Genomic DNA, 18,512 nt, shown 5'->3' on the forward strand with positions numbered 1-18,512 from the left:
AAAACCATCATGAAGGATGTTTTCTTGTTAAATCAGAAGACAATTTAAGGTATTGGACTCAGAAGTTTCAGAATTGTGGATTTTGTAACCTGGGACACTGGTTTAGACATACTTTTATTTTTACAAAGCAGCCTTATATCTGCCAAAACATTCAGAAATGTGCATACTCATATTTGGTCATTTAATTTAGTAGCCTTACAATTTTTAGGCGTGAGGAGTTCAGAAATGCAAAGTGGAGCTAGACCAAGGAAAGTTATTAGTACATTTTTTATAAACTGCTTATTACATGTTTCTTCTATCTATATAAATAAACAAATACGAAATAAGGGAACTTTAAGTGTTTTTTTCTAACCTGCATTAAATACATCATTTTGACCACTTGGGGGCAGCAGAGCACACTGTAAACATCACTGGCAGAATACAGTATTATCACCTTATAAAGAGGATGTGGTGAACATGTTACCAAACAGTTACCAATTTACTCATCCAGCAGACAAGAGGCAACATTAGCATTAATCTGCAGTCATGTTTCTGTCCACTTGACAAATGTAAATTAACATTCACTCTCTTTTTAGGTCTGTTTTGTTTTGTATGTGCAACATCTACTAAGATAAAGATAAATGACTCTAGCTGCTAAGTTATTTTTAAGTGCAGTTGTTTGTATATTACTATACTTTGAACTTTTAAGTCTATAAATTGATGTTTGTCTTGTCTCTTTAATATTTAACTATGTTTCTATCGTCTCTCTCAAACTGCTCCTCTTCCTGGAATGAATCACAATTTGATAACTCCTCCCTCTTCTTCCTGCTCTCAAACACATTTCCTTGTTCCCTCCCCTTCAGATCTACAGTTTTAAAGATGGGTTTAACCAACATGGGTTGAAGTACAATGAGCTGTCAGCCTAATGCTGTTAGATCAGAGCTCAAACTAGTTTCACTTCTGAGAAAGAGAAAGTCAGACAGTCGTTGCCACTGAGAGTTGAAATGGCAGAGAAAGGAGTTCAGCTGGACCGGGAAACCTTCTCTTGTTCGATCTGTGTGGATCTACTGAAGGATCCGGTGACTATTCCCTGTGGACACAGCTACTGCATGAGCTGTATTAAAACATATTGGAATGGGGAGGATCAGAGGAAGATCTACAGCTGCCCTCAGTGCAGGCAGACCTTCACACCGAAGCCTGTCCTGGGTAAAAACATCATGTTAGCAGCTTTAGTGGAGCAGCTGAAGAAGACTGGACTCCAAGCTGCTCCTGCTGATCACTGCTATGCTGGACCTGAAGATGTGGCCTGTGATGTCTGCACTGGGAGAAAGCTGAAAGCCTTCAAGTCCTGCCTGAATTGTCCGGCCTCTTACTGTGAGAAACACCTCCAGCCTCATTATGATGCAGGTCCATTTAAAAAGCACAAGCTGGTCCAACCCTCCAAAACGCTCCAGGAGAACATCTGCTCTCGTCATGATGAGGTGATGAAGATTTTCTGCCGTACTGATCAGCAGAGTATCTGTTCTCTCTGCTGTGTGGAGGAACATAAAGGCCACGACACAGTCTCAGCTGCAGCAGAAAGGACTGAAAAGCAGAGAGAGCTTGAGGTGAGTCGACAAAACATCCAGCAGAGAATCCAGGACAGAGAGAAAGATGTGAAGCTGCTTCAACAGGAGGTGAAGGCTGTCAGTCTCTCTGCTGATAAAGCAGTGGAGGACAGTGAGAAGATCTTCACTGAGCTGATCCGTCTCATCCAGAAAAGAAGCTGTGATGTGAAGCAGCAGATCAGATCCCAGCAAGAAACTGAGATGAGTCAAGTCAAAGAGCTTCAGGAGAAGCTGCAGCAGGAGATCACTGAGCTGAAGAAGAAAGATGCTGAACTGAAGCAACTCTCACACACAGAGGATCACAACCAGTTTCTACACAACTACCCCTCACTGTCACAACTCAGTGAATCTACAGATTCATCCAGCATCAATATCCGTCCTCTGAGATACTTTGAGGATGTAACAGCAGCTGTGTCAGAGCTCAGAGATAAACTACAGGACATCCTGACAGAGAAATGGACAAACATCTCACTGACAGTTACTGAAGTTGACGTTTTACTGTCTAATTCAAAAACAGAGTTTTTAAAATATTCATGCGAAATCACACTGGATCCAAACACAGCACACACACGGCTGTTATTATCTGAGGGGAACAGAAAAGTAACATCCATGCATAAAGAACAGTCTTACTCTAGTCACCCAGACAGATTCACTGGATGGTGGCAGATCCTGAGTAGAGAGAGTCTGACTGGACGTTGTTACTGGGAGGTGGAGTGGAGTGGGGAAGGAGTTTATGTAGCAGTCGCATACAAGAATATGAGCAGAGCAGGGATTAAATTTGGCCAAAATGACAATCTTGGGCGCTAGATTGTAAAAATAACAGTTATACGTTTTTGTTCAACAGCATCTCAACTCCCGTCTCAGGTCCTCAGTCCTCCAGAGTCGGAGTGTACCTGGATCACACAGCAGGTATTCTGTCCTTCTACAGCGTCTCTGAAACCATGACTCTCCTCCACAGAGTCCAGACCACATTCACTGAACCTCTCTATGCTGGAGTTTGGCTTGATAATCCTTGTGGAGGTACAACATAATTCTGTAAAGTCAAATAGACAGAAACCATTTTAGATTTCATCTGTCAGGTTCTGTGTTTGTATTTCTTCATTTTTGCGTGATGATTAATGGGAGAGGAAAGAAGAACTAATTTCTGATGCACAAATCTGTTTTCAGTGCTTAGACCTATTCTCTTAACTTTGATTTTTTGGTGGTTTGTTTAAATATCATTTGGTGGAGGTGTTAAATCTGTAGAAAACTGCCTTTTGTGACCTGCGGGATCTGCTGAGTTTATTTTTTCATTTGCACAAATGTAACTTCTGTTCTTGACAATGTAATTTCAATAAAATAGCTTTGAGTTTCACTTATTTTGATACTATTATATATTATAAATATTATAAATGACAATGCAGCATAACAAAATAACTCAAACATCCGCAGCTTGTTAATGATTGCATTGGAAATACATTTTTGCTTAAAACAAAAACTTTAATAAACAAGAACAAACAATAAACAAAACAAAAAAACAAACAAAAAATCCATTAAATTCCAAATAGCATAAATATATTCTGAATATTTAGATGGGAACTCTTTGGTGTTACTATTTGGCTTTCCATGTAATATGAAGGGGAACTGGATGCAAAAAGGTTTTTACATTGATTTATAAACTGGTGTAACACTTACAACATGTAAATGGAAGACGTAGAATAGAGTTTCCATCATCTGATCAAATACATAAAGTCATTTTTATGTATTTGTGCCCTTCTGCTAAACTTAATCAGTTAAAGGTTCTTCTTTATTTAGAATTATATGCAATAGAAATACTTGACAGTAATTTTAAGAGTAGAATATGATTACCCCATATTGCCACCAGATGGCAGTAATACACATGTTACCATTTACATTCATTTTGTGTTCTTACTGACTCCAGACTTTACAAATGCAGTTTTTAATAGATTAACTTGTATGTTGACACTCTTCCACCAAAACGCTGTACTAATAAAAGTACCAATACAACAGTTTAATTAAAAATACCCAAATTACAAATAAAATCTTGCATTTAAACCATGCATGTAGGAAAATGCAGAGGTATTACATTACAGGGTCACAACATAAATCTGAAGGGCCACTAGATTTTTACCAGGTTAAAATACACAGTTCTGTAATACAAATCTTTAAAAAATATTCAAATATTCTATATTCTTATTTATATATATATATATAATGAATGTATTGTATAATGAATGTATTGTTGAATTGTTATTTATTCATTAAATCAGAATTTTGGTCATTTTTCAACTGTATTTTATTAGGGACAGTTTTCGTGTGACTGCTGCATAAGGCATAACGATGAACATAAATACATTTACCATGATCAATTTTGGAGGTTTCAATATTTTCTATATAAGTATTCTGTTGTTTTTCATTCATATTTATTCATATAATAAAACTCCTGGGGGGAAGTAAAACTATAGCCCGCTATATCTAATGCATATCTTCTGCTATTTACTGTCTTTGTATGGTTTTGTATGTTATTCAATATGACTTTCATGAAAATATGCTGCAGTATGTGCAATATTGCCAACACACAACAGGGGCAGAGAGTTTTAGTACTTTAAATTATTACATGAGAGGCAATTTAGACTGTTCACTCACTGCTTTATTCACTTGGAAATGCTCACCAACCTCAAATTTTCATTGAGCCTTAACGGTATACTGACTGAGTGATGTGATCAGAGTTGCAAATCATAACAAATTCAGATGCTGTAGGCCTACCACACATATTTTTGCTACTCTAAATGAGTTAGCTTGCCACTGTTATAGAAAAGATGAAACTATGAAAGAGGAGACATGTTAGAGTTTGTCACAGTACTTGGAAGGGAAGTTCTAATATGTCAGAGCTGGTGAATAATCACTTTAGAGGGCTCTCAAATTAGTTTAACTGCTATTTCCCTGTAGACACCATGGCCACAAATATAAGAACACACAGGTTCCAATTAAGACGTTCAATCCATAATCACATGAATAAACTGACACAGAATAGACCAGAATTTTCTCTACAAGCTATAAAAGGAAATTATGTCACCAGCCTGCAGACGTCCTGCATGGGAAGACTCTCATAACTGACCTGGGGACTGTTAAAATCAGGCTAATCTCATGGTGTTATGTCAGTGCTAGGATAAGCACGTGAAAGCATTCTACATATGCTGTATTAGTGTGAAGGTGCCCAAAAGAGTCAAGTTTATGAGCATGTACTAATAGTATTCAACAATATAAACATGGTGTGGCGTGTGGCACATGGTGTGATAGTCAAACAGGGAAATCAGTCCAGAAAGAGCGAGCAATGTGAGACTGGACTAGCGGGGGCGTGGCTAAACACTCCTAATCCAGGGTGATCCTGTGAGTCAGCCTCAAACCTCAGATTAATCTACCACTACTTCACTGCCAGTGGGACATAAAGAACATAAATTGAAGTAGAGGAGTCCAAAACAAGGTGTTGGATACTTAAATCCTGTCAATAACAGTTCATTTCTACTCTTTTATTCTACTGGATTATCAATAATTGGACAACAGCTGGAGACATGGCGCTCCTGAGGTCAGGCTGGCTGTGGAGACAGAGTGAGTTTGTTTGTTTTTTTATAGCACAAAGGGAGAATAATAGGTTTGTTATGATGAGGAGCACAAACTAAAGTTCTGATTTACTTTTTGTGCTTAAACAATAAATTGATTATTTTACCAACAGAAAAGTTACTGACAATGTTTATTATCAATTCGTCTTTATGACCAAAAAACCTTTGTCTAAATTTAAAACTGCTGCAACTGAAAAATGAAAAGCCTCTGGGAAGTTGCAAAGAACATTTGTCCTTATTTTCTGACATGTTATAGAACAAAACCAAAAAGTAATTACGGTTTAAAATAATCATTATGTTGCAGCGTTTCTGAATTGATATTTTTTTTAAAGTCTGAGCTATAGCTATAACTGAAACAGAACATTTTATGCAACACAAATAGATTATAAGAATTATGTTTGAATAATTATATATTAAAATATAAATTACCAAAGTCAGCTTTTTATGATTAACTTTTTTGTTAAGTTAAAAGATATGGATCAAATTACCTTAAACACATATTTTGTATTTCTGTGATGTTACTTCTTGTTTGAAGATCATAATGTCTGATATATCCACCCAATTTATTTAGCAATCCACACGCAGTATATTATTTTATTTTAACACAAATTCCTCACCTGAAGTTCATCATTAAATACACATCAAAAGGTGGTTTTGTCTTCTGAGGACGACCATGATTTGTTTTCAACCAGGAACATTTTCTAGAAAGTGAAAACCTGTTATGAAACTCTAACCTTATAATTATATTAATTGTCCCTCGCCATGTCTTTAAGTGGCTTACGAAGGCCAGTCAATGGGGGATGTATCTGTTGTACTCTGAGCAAAAACACATCAGTGTGCCACATTAACATGCTCACAGTGACTAACATGGCGATGATGAGCAGGTGTAATGTTTACCATCTTCACCATGCCAACATTTGCAAATTAGCACAAAGATATTTCAGTCTGGGCCAATTGACCGAACACGCAGTTACAAAACAAACACAAAGACTTTGAACTGATAATGGGTTTACTGTAGAGGGATGTTTAATCAATGAACACGCCTTGAGTTTGTTTTTAATTTAGCTTATTGAAAAAGGGGGAAACAATGTAATTTAACTTATCCCTTTTTCCTGTATCTTGAATTAACTGGGGAGATAATCGATCTGGAATGTTCTTACATTCCACACGGCTATTGATCATTTAACTGACGACAATTACTTTATCGACCCTCAGGCATTTAACAAAACAGGCCTGTGGTGAATTATCTCGCAAATTTCACTACAAACAATACGTGTAACACTGTGTCTTTTCTCCAGCTTCTGTCCTAAAACGCTGGAAGTTAAACTGGTGTGACCTCTGGATAGATGGGAGTCTTTGCTTCTATAAGACCGACAGCAGACGAGAGTTGGAGTACCGCGTCAGCCTCAAGACCACATGCATAGATGTGCGGTCAGGCCTGGAATGTGGAGGTACAGCACAGTGCCATTTACCCTTTTTTGTGGGTCCATTTGTAGAGAACAAGCATTGTTCAGACCCACAGACTCAAGATGCACTAATCAATGTTTTAATAGCAGATCTATAGTGTTTCAGCCTCTTTCAGCTCATTGCTTTGATTTTCTGGCCTGCAAACCCTTTTTCAATCAAACCTGTTTTCATAGAAAAGGCTCTGTTAAAGTGTCTGTATGCCACCTGCTCGACACCAAACAACAAAGTTAGAGACTTACTTAAAAGCCAGACATTTAACTTAGTAGCTTAAGAGCCAGATATTTCTCTCAGAAGTCAGAGGAGACCAAAAACAGAGGTAAAAGGAGCTTGAATATTGGACTTTTGAGTTATTTGTGAGTTGGCAAAAACATGACTCCTGTGTCAAAACCCTAATTAAAACAACTGTAAAATCTTATTAAGTATTCAAACTGTTCGAAAGATTTCCAGCTGATTTAATTAAATCAAGTAATGATTAACGAACATCTAGATTACTTTGGTAATATATTTAACTCCTTCAACTTGACTGCAGGTGTGACTCCACCAGAGAGTCATCCCAGGGAGAATCTCGTCGTGGTTCAGCTCGCAGACGGCTCAACAGTCAACTTGTGTGCCAACAGCGAGGATGAATCTATGTAGGTATTCTCCCATCCACTCGTTTCTGCTCGGTCTCCCTTTATTACTGTCTATCAATTCCTCTTTACTTTCACTTCTTTGTCAGAGCGTGGAAACTGACTCTTCTAGAGACCAAGAGAAACCCGGTGAGTGATCCATGCTGTCAGTTCGTTCTCAGTCATGTTTGGCATTTATGCTCCGGTGCTCAAGATTTGTGTTTTCTTTCTGTATTGTAGGTGTTCACATATGACCCATATGATGACTCCTACCAGGCTATCCCCATTAACAGCTATCAGACTGTCTACATCACACCTGGAGCAGGACCAGGTATGTATACTGATTGATGTTGGAGCCTGAACTTGAAAAATTAAGTTTAAATATGGCTACTTTTAGTCCAAATAAAATAATTAAGGATTCAGTTTTTCATTACCAGACTCTTTTTACTGGAAGTGTGGGCTTATAAACAACATTTAGACCATTTTTTGGGGGGAAAAAGTAAAACTGCACAAATAAAATATGAAAAATCCAAATATTGAAATAACTTTAGAGACTTCTTATTCAGTTTACCTGCTTTGGGGGAGCCTGGCCTCATGATATCAATATTTGACACTTTTGGAAAACTTGGTGGTATTAGAACTAATTAAAATGCAGCAAACTCATGCTATTAAACAAACAGGCAATAATCAACAACCAAGTCATCGCAGTAGATGCTAAATACATTCTTATATTAATACATTGCAATTAATAGAACATTAATGAGGCTGTGGACCCTTTGCTTCCCACTGCCAGATCTCATATCTTCCAATATACCTTATTAATTAAGTGACAATGCACACATGTGATAATCCAGTTACATGCAATGGACATTTCAAGCTTCACATTTTTTTCTTCCTCAGAGCACCACATTTAGATTTTCTTATCAGGCAAACATTTCTCTTTTCTTCCCACACATTTCTAACCCTACTCACCTGCTGGATGTTTAGCCTAATTAGATTGTGGGAGTGTTCGATTTGGAGGCACTTAACCTGCCCGATTTAAGTAGATGTACAATAATAATATTAATCTGTATTATCGTGTAATTTCTTTGTATTGAGTAACATGTGGCAGGTAACCAGTTGATACACTCGCTTTGCAAATAAACCCCACAGAAGATCAGTCCGATCTATATGTGTGAGGCATACTATAGTTTGATTTGAACGTATGAGTCCTTTGAGAACAGATGAAAGCATTTCTGTGTGACATTTCAACCTGTTTTGTGTGAAACAAAGATAAGCAGTAACACTAGAAGGATCTAGAGGATTTTTGAGCTGCTTGGTGACCTATAGACGAACATTTTCACAGTAGGCTTATAAGTACAGCTGGGGACCTTTGTTGCTTTTCATCCCTCTTCTTTTTCTCCCTTCTTGTTTTCTCTCAGGACTCAACTGTAATGTCTAACAAAGGTCCAAAATGTCTAGAAAATACTGTACTATTATTAAAAACCTGAAATATCTTAAGGCATCTGATGGTGTAAATATTTCACGTCTTTGCTTACAATTTAATTTGTGCAACATGACCCATATTTTCAAAGTGCAATTTAGAGCTTTATCTGTTATGTTCATCTGCTGTCTGTGAATGATTAACTGCTTGAGTATTATGGGATGGATTTTGTGCCTTGGCTGTATTACTGTACTGTACCTGCTCCTTTTAACTTCTTATCAGATACAGTGCACACTACTACACAAGACACACATTTCTGTATTTTGCCCTTAGCCCCAGAGACTGATCAGTGTCAATATTAACTGGCCCCAGATCTGCTGTGTTTATTTGGTTTGTGGTTTTTGTATTATAATATACAAATATGAATTGTTAAAGCTAGATTTTCAAATGATCCATCTATAAGACAAGATAACAAGATTTATAGATTAATCGTAATATAGGAGCCACTTCATAAACTCAGTTTATACTCAGTGTACATCCACCACATTTGATGTAGGACACAAAGGTGGAGACTGTTTCAGAGTAGCAATTTGCTGCCCTCAGGTATTCAGAGTTGACAACCATAAGTTCAGCCAACAAGTTGACCGTGAACATTAAATGTGTCTCTCCTCTGTCTTTTCTCCAAGGCACCCACCAGGTGGTTGTTCAGAGGGACCCGTTTGATTCAGTGGCGGAGACTGTTGCACTGGGATTACTGACAGGCATGGCGGCAGGGGCAGCCATGCGATCCTTCCTCTGGATGCCCTTCTTTTTCTGCTGAGATGATCATAACTGACATAATACGACTGCACACAGTTTGTCTGTCCCCACACACAGGGAGCATGACATCAACTGAGCACGTGTAGAATGGCTTTCTCTGGGTCAGCCTCCCAAAAACCCCTCGTCTTTTGTATCATCTGTTTTGGTAACTGCTGTAAAACAAGCAGCTGCTCTTTTGGTTGTTCAGTTTATTCTTTTCTTATGTGCAATATATGCATATATGAACATGTACAAAGCTGATATGTTCTTCCTGCTTACAGCACACTCAGTCTACTCATGAGCATTTGCAAAATAACAGGAGGTTCATTTTGTATCTGAATGTTCTTTTATCTGCTGCCTGAATTTTACACTTTACAAAGCTTAAGAAAAGTTATATTCTGTAAAAAAAATGTAGTCAATATTTAAAAATAAATGGATTTATTAAAATATAATTAAGGATGATCTGGAGTCATTGTTTGGTTGTATACAACAAACAAACCCTAATGAGATTGAACTGTTTAGTCAAAGTATTATTTCCAAGAACAGGATTTAACTTTGGTGGTTACTCTTTAAGCCACATCAGACTAGAAGTTGTAAAAATGCTTGGATGCAAACAGCTACAAAGCTCAGTTTGAACATATCCATCTGCATGGTTACTAAGCAAGCTCCATCCACTGATGAAGACCATGAGGTGGAGTCAAAAGATCCAGAAAGAGCTTTAATGAGATTATTTTTTTGTGCTAATCCTAAAGTCAGTAATGAACTTTTTGTATTCATATAGAACCACAGAGACAATAGAAAGTGAAAACAGTGTGTAAGTTGCATTTTTTGTATTTATTATCAGTTTATATCCAAAAAGTATGTCAACTCTGTACCAACACATTAAGATTGGTAGCAAAGGTGTTCTCTAATCATACAAATAATGCATGCAATCACCTCAACAGACAGAGGCAAGACATGAACTGTGAAATGTTACCTTACATTATTTGCATAAATATTCATCCGGTGTATAATTTTGTGTAAGAAAAACTAAAAACAGTACATTTTAATGTAATTAAAGGAAGCATATCCTAGCAGTCCCTTATATTCAGGATTACTGAAAAACTCTTGTAAGGAACCAAGGAGCCATGAACTATTTTTTTTATTTTCTTGAGTGAAAATAAATGGTTTTGTAGCCTCATCATACCAAGTTAGTGCCACCACGGAATTAATGGTCTGCTGAGATAAGCTGGTCTGAGGTTTTGCTTAAAACTAATGTGATTTAAACAGCTCCAGAAAAGACCAAGTAAATTAAGAGGAGTACATCACCAACTCTAATCCAGTAATATATCAGAAGTTTCCTAGGTGACAATTACTATTTCCAATGAGTCTGTTTATATGGTATGTATTGTTGGCACAATTTCTGAAGGTCTTTTAAAAGCATTTCTGAATACCTATGACAGTTTGTCCTGCTTGCCTCGATATGCTGTACATAGTTTTGCTTGATTTTCTATTTATGTGTATTTGTAATTAGCAGTAGCCATTAGTCAGAATGGCCATAATTATGAGACTTGTTGGAAATTACCATCATTTTTCTTTAAAATGGTTGTTGGTTTTCCGTGTGTTTCAGATTCACTCTCAACTTACAATGATGAAATACATATTAAATCTAACTTTAATCAAAGTCATTTTGGATGAAACCAGACCCAGTTCATGATCACAAAGCCAAACTTCCATTCAAAGAGTCTTTTCACTGATAGCGTAGCAGCTCACATAGTTCCAGCCTTTTGTTGCTCCTCAAGTCTCTTGGCTCTGTTGTGTATTGATTTGTGAAAAGCTTTTCCCTACAAACTCTTCTATGGCGCACACAAAAAGAGTGACTTTATCGCTCCCTGCTTCAATAACAAGCCCTGCAAGATTATAAACCCAGCGCCAGATATTGATCTGCTTTCTTGCCTATTGGCATGATTGGTATGTCAGAGAATGGAGCGATCCCAAAGCTTGCCTACAGTGATGTCAATCCAGGGGCAGCCATTTTACATTCACCTATTCCACCAGAACTCAAAATCTCACAACGGCTTATTTGGCAAGTACAGGAACTCAAATTATTCTCCAGTATGTATTCCAGTTAAGTGCGGGTGTTTCACATTGTCTTTACAAAAATAGTGATCACTTTCAGAAAGAGCTGATTAATCAAAACTTCCCCCTACTCTTACTCCTCTTTACATGTGACTCCTCTCTGAGCATGTCCATTCACTTGCCCTTTACCCTTCACTCTGTCATCTCCTAACTTTCCCTCTGCTTGAAGTTTCCGGATTAGATCGTGAGGACCTTTCCCCATCAGAGCGGAGGGGTGCCTGTAGGAACCTCCCAGGCGGTCCCACAGAGTAAAGTATTGGCCGTAGTTGTAGTCGAAGAAGAGGTGGTGGTCAGTGTGGTGAGCTGAGCCATTGATGACCTCCGTCAGGCCACTGGGGACACGGTAGTCGCCATCGTGGATAGAAATGGTCCAGATGTTGACGAAAATGTACAGGGCCAAGTAAAGCACCTTGTGGAGGGGGAAGAAGAAGGGGTAGATGTGGTACGGGAGGCCCTGCATGAAACCGTCGACTGGATGAAAGGCATGGCTGGCGAAGGGAGTGGGGATCTTCCATATGTGGTGTGGTTTGTGAAACAGCTGTTGGAGACAGGTGAACAGAAAATGACGCATTACTTCTGTCTGGGATCTTAAATAAATTTGTATAAGCTCAGTAATTTGTGTTAATGCTACTTTTCAAACAGTGTAAGTCCTCTGAAAGTCTATTTGGATTACTGTTGGGTTAGGTATAGGGATTGAAGTTTGTAAGAGTTTCACCTCTAATTGAAGGATAATAATTATTTATAATTATATTTATTGCCTAACTGAGCCCAAACAACAATATAACATCACCATGCAGGTTAACATACCGTTCATTTATATGTCTGTGAGGAACTTTTTATGCAAAAAGGAATGCATACAGTATTTGACCTGGCATAGGCAAAATAATATATAAAACTTGGAATATTCACTCAAAATAATAAAAATATACTCAAACTGGCTTTACTCAAATGTAAAAGCCCAGTTTGTGGCAAAGGAAAGGGTTACATTTTAGGTTTTAGTAATCTCAGAAGAAAAGGAAAAATATTTAAGGAAATAAATGTTTGATTTTGCTACTATTATTAGTGCATCAGTGGGATGTCTGGGGGCCCAAACAAGGTGGAAGTAAAGGCAGTGTCATGAAAACATATGGGTTAAATAGGGGAGAGGGGCACTGATAAATCAGCAGGGTAAATATGTCTGTCGATTACTGCAAACAAGAAACAAGTTTTTTTTGTTTTAATTGGGTGAACTAACCCTTTATTGCTTATTGGAGCTTCATGATATTAAAGACGCAAAATAGTACCAGACTGATATTATCATATTGGGAGATAATCAATAATGTGGCATCGTTACAGAAATTAAAAGGTGCTTTAGACCCATTTACGTCTATTTTTCAGTAATCATACTGTACCAAATTGATAAAGTGTTAATGTTAAATGCATTAGAAAGCCACTTCATGAGTTCAAATAAAAACCACAATTGTACTCACCTTATAAATAAGCTTATGATGTAGGAAGCGATGAATCCAGTAGATACACATGTCAGTGAAGAACAGGAAGGAGATCATACTCAGGAAGAGCCCCGGCCAACCTGAAAGCACACATGTCATGTCACCACTTTCAGGTCTTAGCCTCGTGATAAATGACGAGATAACAGAGCAACAGAGAGCCGGTGAGGACGCTCTTTAACTCACCTAGGGGAGATTCATCGACCCTGTCGTACAGTTTGCTGTATCCTCTAACTTCAGCGAAAAACAAAGCCACAGTAGGGATGCTGATCCAGGGCAGCGAGGTCATTGCATATTTGATCTCCCTCCGAACCTGATTCTAAATAGGAAATATAGACATTTTAAAATAAAAATATGAAGTGAAGGATGGAAAATATAAACATAAATAGATTCTGGAAGTGTGCCTATAAAGTTAGCCAACACTCAGTTTATTACTGTAGCAATCATAAACTAAGATACAGGCTTAATACCTCTAAGAAGTGAGGGTGTTTCATCAGATTGTGGTCGAAGATGAAGAAGTAGCTGATGGCTCCCAGGCCCAGGTACAGGATTGCAGCCCCAAGGTTTGTCAACACAAGCAGGCTGATAATCTGCCGCAGAGCCCCGTCCTCAGGCCACGACGCAGGGTACACGTATGGCGTGAGGACGTAATAGTCAGCTACGTTCAGCACAAGATCCATGGCTGAATCTGTGGAGTGAGGGACAAAGAGAGGAAGTCATCCGATATCCGATATCACATAAGGGCACATTATAAAATGATACTATGCAAATTATACAAAACATTTCATTATATTCTGTAGGCATTTTATTGTGTCTTAACACTTTAATAAATAATTCAAGTTAATGTCTTTTTTTTTCTTTTGGGTTTTGTAGTTCTACACAAAAGTACATGACTGATTCAAGTATCTATAAACTCACAATGTTTCACTTAGAGTAGTGATAGGCCAAAAATAAAGACAAATAAAAAGATGTCCACATTTTCTTTCCACCCTAATGGATACATCTTTAAACCAGCCTTCAAAAATACAAATAACAATGATAGTTTATGTGTTATTTTGAGTTTTGTAGTTTTACAAAAATGTACATGTCACAGGTATTTTATTGACTAATTAAAGTATCTATAAGCTCAGTATGTTTCAGTTGGAGTAGACTAGTTACAGGCCAAATATAAAGACAAAAATACAAAAAGATAAAGCTTTAAACCAGAATTCAAACAAACAATCCAAACAAAAATGAAAGTTAATATCTTCTTTTGGAGTTTTTTCTTCTTCTGAGAAACAAGTATGATAATGAGTATTGACTCTCTTCTAACATATGTTGCACATTACACACACATTATATATCCTTAATAATAGACAGTGAGTGTATGGTTGTGTATCATGTGTGTATGTATATTTCTTAAGTTATTGACATGATGGACCCTGACTGGACCTCTGATCCCTGACTGGTGGCCACATCCTGACTTCATTCACATTTTCTATCATGCTACATTTGATTTATGCAGCTATTTAAATTAAAAACAAATCGAACATGAAGTTACACATACTATATGCACATTAGATAATCTGAAGGGTTGTCTAAATTATACATATTCTGCGCAAACACGTTAGAAATGAGCCTGTATATTTTTATGTAACCACTACCTTATCGACCATTACGAACAACAACATAGCCAAAAACTACACATTTTTGTTGCATTAACAAACATAAAACAAGCTGCATTACACGACCATATTATACAGTGATATCATATTAATCTACTAAAGTTATCTGTAATTTAAACAGCACTGTACCTTGGGTTGGTTGCTCGTATTGCGGAACAACAGTGGAGAGCTGTGTACTAAACTAAAGGCAGACGAGCAACCAATCAGCACTCACTTACCTGTTATGTCATGCAGAGCGCAGCCAATCAGCGCGCAGTTTCTCATCACGGTAGGTTTGTTATGTTATCCCATTGGCCAATTGGAGGATCTGATCATGGGGCAAGAGAAACAGCGCTACTGTGGGCATAGCTGGAGCAGCGACTGAAAACGCCCCCAAATTTTTCCCTTCAAATCCAGTTTGATAACAGTACAGCAAAGTAAAAAAAATACACCATTACAAGGTAAAAGTTCAAAGTATTACAGTAAAAGTACATGAGTATTATGAGTTTGATGTAGTTAAAGTATTACAGTAAAAGTACATAAGCTTGATGTAGTTAAAGTATAGCAGTATAAGTACATAAGTATTATGAGCTTGATGTAGTTAAAGTATTACAGTAAAAGTACATAAGTATTATGATCTTGATGTATAAAGTATTACAGTAAAAGTACATAAGTATTATGATCTTGATGTAGTTAAAGTATTACAGTAAAAGTAAGTATTATGAGCTTGATGTAGTTAAATCATTGCAGTAAAAGTACATACGCTTGATGTATAAAGTATTACAGTAAAAGTAGCCTACATAAGTATTATGAGCTTTATGTAGTGAAAGTATTGCAGTAAAAGTACATAATTATTATGAGTTTTATCTAGTTAAAGTATTACAGTAAAAGTACAAAGGTATTATGAGCTTGATGAAGTGAAAGTATTACAGTAAAAGTACATAGGTATCATGAGCTTGATGTATAAAGTGTTGCAGTAAAAGTACATAAGCTTAATGTAGTAAAGTATTACAATTAAAGTACATAAGTATTATGATCTTGATGTAGTTAAATTATTACAATAAAAGTAGTGGTTTGGTCCCTCTGACTGATATATTATTATATATGCACCCACTGCCCAACGGTTGAAGCCCACAAGTGTAATAAACACAGCAAAATAATAAGAAAAAATACAGACAGAGTGCAAAGTGTCTGTAGATAAGTACACTGCCACACACTATTGATGAGTCATAAGAGATGATTGAGAGGAATTACTTTTGTATGAGCCTATGCATGTTTTTAAAGAAAATCCTACATAATATATCTTGTAATGTATTTCATTGAATGTTACTTAATCTGTTTATGTAAAATCAACAAAAGTGCAACTCAGTATCAGATCAATTCAGAGGGCTGATTTGGAGAAATAAAGTGTAGATGTTGGATGTTATTTCAAATTTTCCATTTTGACTCCTATTACAGAAAAAAGCAGGCTTTATATGATTGTACAGAGAGGAAACATCAGGGCTTGGTTCTGTTGAGCAGTATAAAGTAGATTGAGAGGGAGAAGTGGAAACGTTGGAGCACAGCAGTGTGACTTCTTCACCAAACCAGACCTCCATAGTGTGAAACTCAGAGGCTGAGACAGAGATCCAGCCTGAAACACACAGAGACAAAATGAGATATAATCCTCAACTGATAAACAACAAACAGAAGAGTTCTTCTAATCATTTGTTCCAGAAAATAGGTTTGTTTTAAAGGAAGGTGTGGTGGTACTTAAGTGCTGGTTGTAGTGCACATTGTGTAAATGTGTGAGAAATGGTGAGAACAGATAAGAGTTTTATTCACATCATAGAGCATATTTTGGGTTTGAGTGCTGAGAACAGACAACTGAGAACAATGTGTATTTCTGAGGAAACACTTCTCATTTTGACCTGTATCTCTCTGCTTTGCACCTGCCTGCATCAATTGAAGTACGTCAGTTATTGCTTTCAGTGCATTTGGACATTAAACTGTGTCAGGCATCTTTTCACAAGTTGATTGTGGATAATGTGAAGATAAAATAGTGGTGCAAGTGTGTCAGTAGTGTAAAGATATACAGATATCACTGACATAAAGGGGGTAGTTTGTCACTACAGTACAGTGCATCAATGAGCAGGGGGGAGGTGTCATATATAATAATATTATAGAAAATACAGCCTTTTAAAATACATATTTTAATTCAGACATTTATTACATCAACAGAGAGACAACATTCAGTTTTCCTTGTTTGTATGTAAGTTTTGCATTTTGTCTAATTGACAGCAGAACGTTTTAATTTCACTTTCAAAGTAGAATAAATGTTTAAAAAATATATATAGTTTTGTTTTAATGGCAGAGATACAGAGAAACTACTTTTTGCTGTTTTACCTTTTATATACTGTTCAGAGTCAAATTTGACCCACTTTTACATTTGAGAGCTGTAAAAACACCTTTCTTCTAGGGTAGACTTTTCCTAATGTAACCCCAAATATATATAATAAAAAAAAAGGAAATACAATGCATCTTCTTTTAGACATTTTTGTGCAGCTCATATACATTTTTGTTTATGCAAATGTCCAAATTTGAACTGCCTTTATTAAAAATGAAAAGAATGAACATTCCTTATATTCTATCAAATATAATCCTGCACCATATATAGTCATTTTGAATGTCTTACAACTTCATTAAGGATTACTGAAACATTTATTATTGAATCTCTATGGGAATTTATGAATGTGAATTGGTGTAAAGACTAATTTTGACTCAGAAAATGAACAGCATGAAAGGCTAAACTGACACCCATCCAACCACAAGATGTCGCCACTGCTTTAAGGTAAGAGAAATAGCAGCATCAGCGTATGATGAACTGCACTGGGTGACGAGTCATTGTTGGAATATACAGGAGTATTATAGTGGTAAAAATAGAGATAAGCTAATCAAAAGATGCTAAATTAGACACACTATAAGCTCATTTAAAATTATACAAATATTACAGCAGAGAGAAGCTTATAGCCATCCACCTGACCTGTAATTTTATTTACTTTACTTTTATGAGGTTTATAAGGTTGGTTTCATAAAGAAAAGTGGCCCATTTCCATAATAAGGACAGGCATTGGTTTCATAGCTTTAATATCCTCCCAATTAAGAGCTTGTGCACTCTGCATTTTTTTCTATACATCTTCATGTCAATAAGCCACTTAAAGGGGCTTTTGAATAATTTGGTCTTTCTGCATGATGTAAATTCATCATTTTCTCTAAAGAATCGGTCTTGTTTTTGTGCCCTTGTTACTTTCTTTCTTAAGCCGGTAGTTCTTTCTCCCTCAGGTTTCATTCCTTACTCCTAAATAGAAGCCATTGCCAATTTTCCTACTGATCAATTTTCATTATCATGCATATATTACCACCAGGGACTGCCAAAGATTTTAAATGAATCTTCTTCTCCACCCACAACCCTTAAATTGCCATAGGGGGCCCTCAATCAACTTTAAGTCCTGTAAATAAAAAGGTTTTGATCTTCTATTCACTTTCAAAAGTTGTGTCCTTGGGGAATGTCAGGAGCCATTGCCAACTGGCTTTATAATTTATTCCCATTTTTCAAGAGGCACCTTTAGACACTTGGGAGGTCATTGAGATGCAAACAAAACCAATGTTGCAAAGGTGACCGTAGTTCTATTGTAAGCATGATTCTTCCGACAGTAGCTCTGGACATGACTTTATACTCTTTTCACCCTCCTTTTACGGTAATGAGAAACAGCTGATTAACTT

General features: G+C 36.8%; 2 protein-coding genes and 1 pseudogene across 2 annotated transcripts; 2 read left to right on the forward strand and 1 right to left on the reverse strand.

Moving 5' to 3' along the window:
• Positions 1–916: 916 nt before the first annotated feature.
• LOC133994168 (tripartite motif-containing protein 16-like) lies at positions 917–2,899 on the forward strand (annotated as a pseudogene).
• A 2,259-nt stretch (positions 2,900–5,158) lies between these two features.
• Positions 5,159–9,524, forward strand: plekhb1 (pleckstrin homology domain containing B1). Its single transcript, XM_062433771.1, has 6 exons — positions 5,159–5,195; positions 6,505–6,657; positions 7,203–7,305; positions 7,392–7,431; positions 7,522–7,612; positions 9,391–9,524. The coding sequence occupies exons 1-6, from the start codon at positions 5,159–5,161 to the stop codon at positions 9,522–9,524; spliced, it is 558 nt and encodes a 185-aa protein (XP_062289755.1).
• Positions 9,525–9,923: 399 nt separating this feature from the next.
• Positions 9,924–14,939, reverse strand: LOC133994479 (lathosterol oxidase-like). The gene is made up of 5 exons (XM_062433739.1): positions 14,901–14,939; positions 13,578–13,795; positions 13,294–13,426; positions 13,090–13,190; positions 9,924–12,158 (listed from the first exon to the last, which is right to left on the reverse strand). Exons 2-5 carry the CDS (start codon positions 13,785–13,787, stop codon positions 11,694–11,696), a joined length of 909 nt encoding a protein of 302 aa, XP_062289723.1. The 5' UTR covers positions 13,788–13,795; positions 14,901–14,939; the 3' UTR covers positions 9,924–11,693.
• Between the last annotated feature and the right edge of the window lie 3,573 nt (positions 14,940–18,512).

This window comes from Scomber scombrus, chromosome 14, assembly GCF_963691925.1.
Source record: "Scomber scombrus chromosome 14, fScoSco1.1, whole genome shotgun sequence".
Classification (NCBI taxonomy): domain Eukaryota; kingdom Metazoa; phylum Chordata; class Actinopteri; order Scombriformes; family Scombridae; genus Scomber; species Scomber scombrus.

Excerpts from the sequence above, each read along its gene's own strand:
- plekhb1 (XM_062433771.1), top strand. The coding sequence starts at position 5,159 with ATGGCGCTCCTGAGGTCAGGCTGGCTGTGGAGACAGA. Across the intron at positions 7,432-7,521 it reads TAGAGACCAAGAGAAACCCG|GTGTTCACATATGACCCATA; the intron begins GTGAGTGATCCA and ends TCTGTATTGTAG. Across the intron at positions 7,613-9,390 it reads CACACCTGGAGCAGGACCAG|GCACCCACCAGGTGGTTGTT; the intron begins GTATGTATACTG and ends CTTTTCTCCAAG.
- LOC133994479 (XM_062433739.1), bottom strand. The coding sequence starts at position 13,787 with ATGGATCTTGTGCTGAACGTAGCTGACTATTACGTCCTCACGCCATAC. Across the intron at positions 13,427-13,577 it reads AACACCCTCACTTCTTAGAG|AATCAGGTTCGGAGGGAGAT; the intron begins GTATTAAGCCTG and ends TTTCCTATTTAG. Across the intron at positions 13,191-13,293 it reads GGTCGATGAATCTCCCCTAG|GTTGGCCGGGGCTCTTCCTG; the intron begins GTGAGTTAAAGA and ends GTGTGCTTTCAG.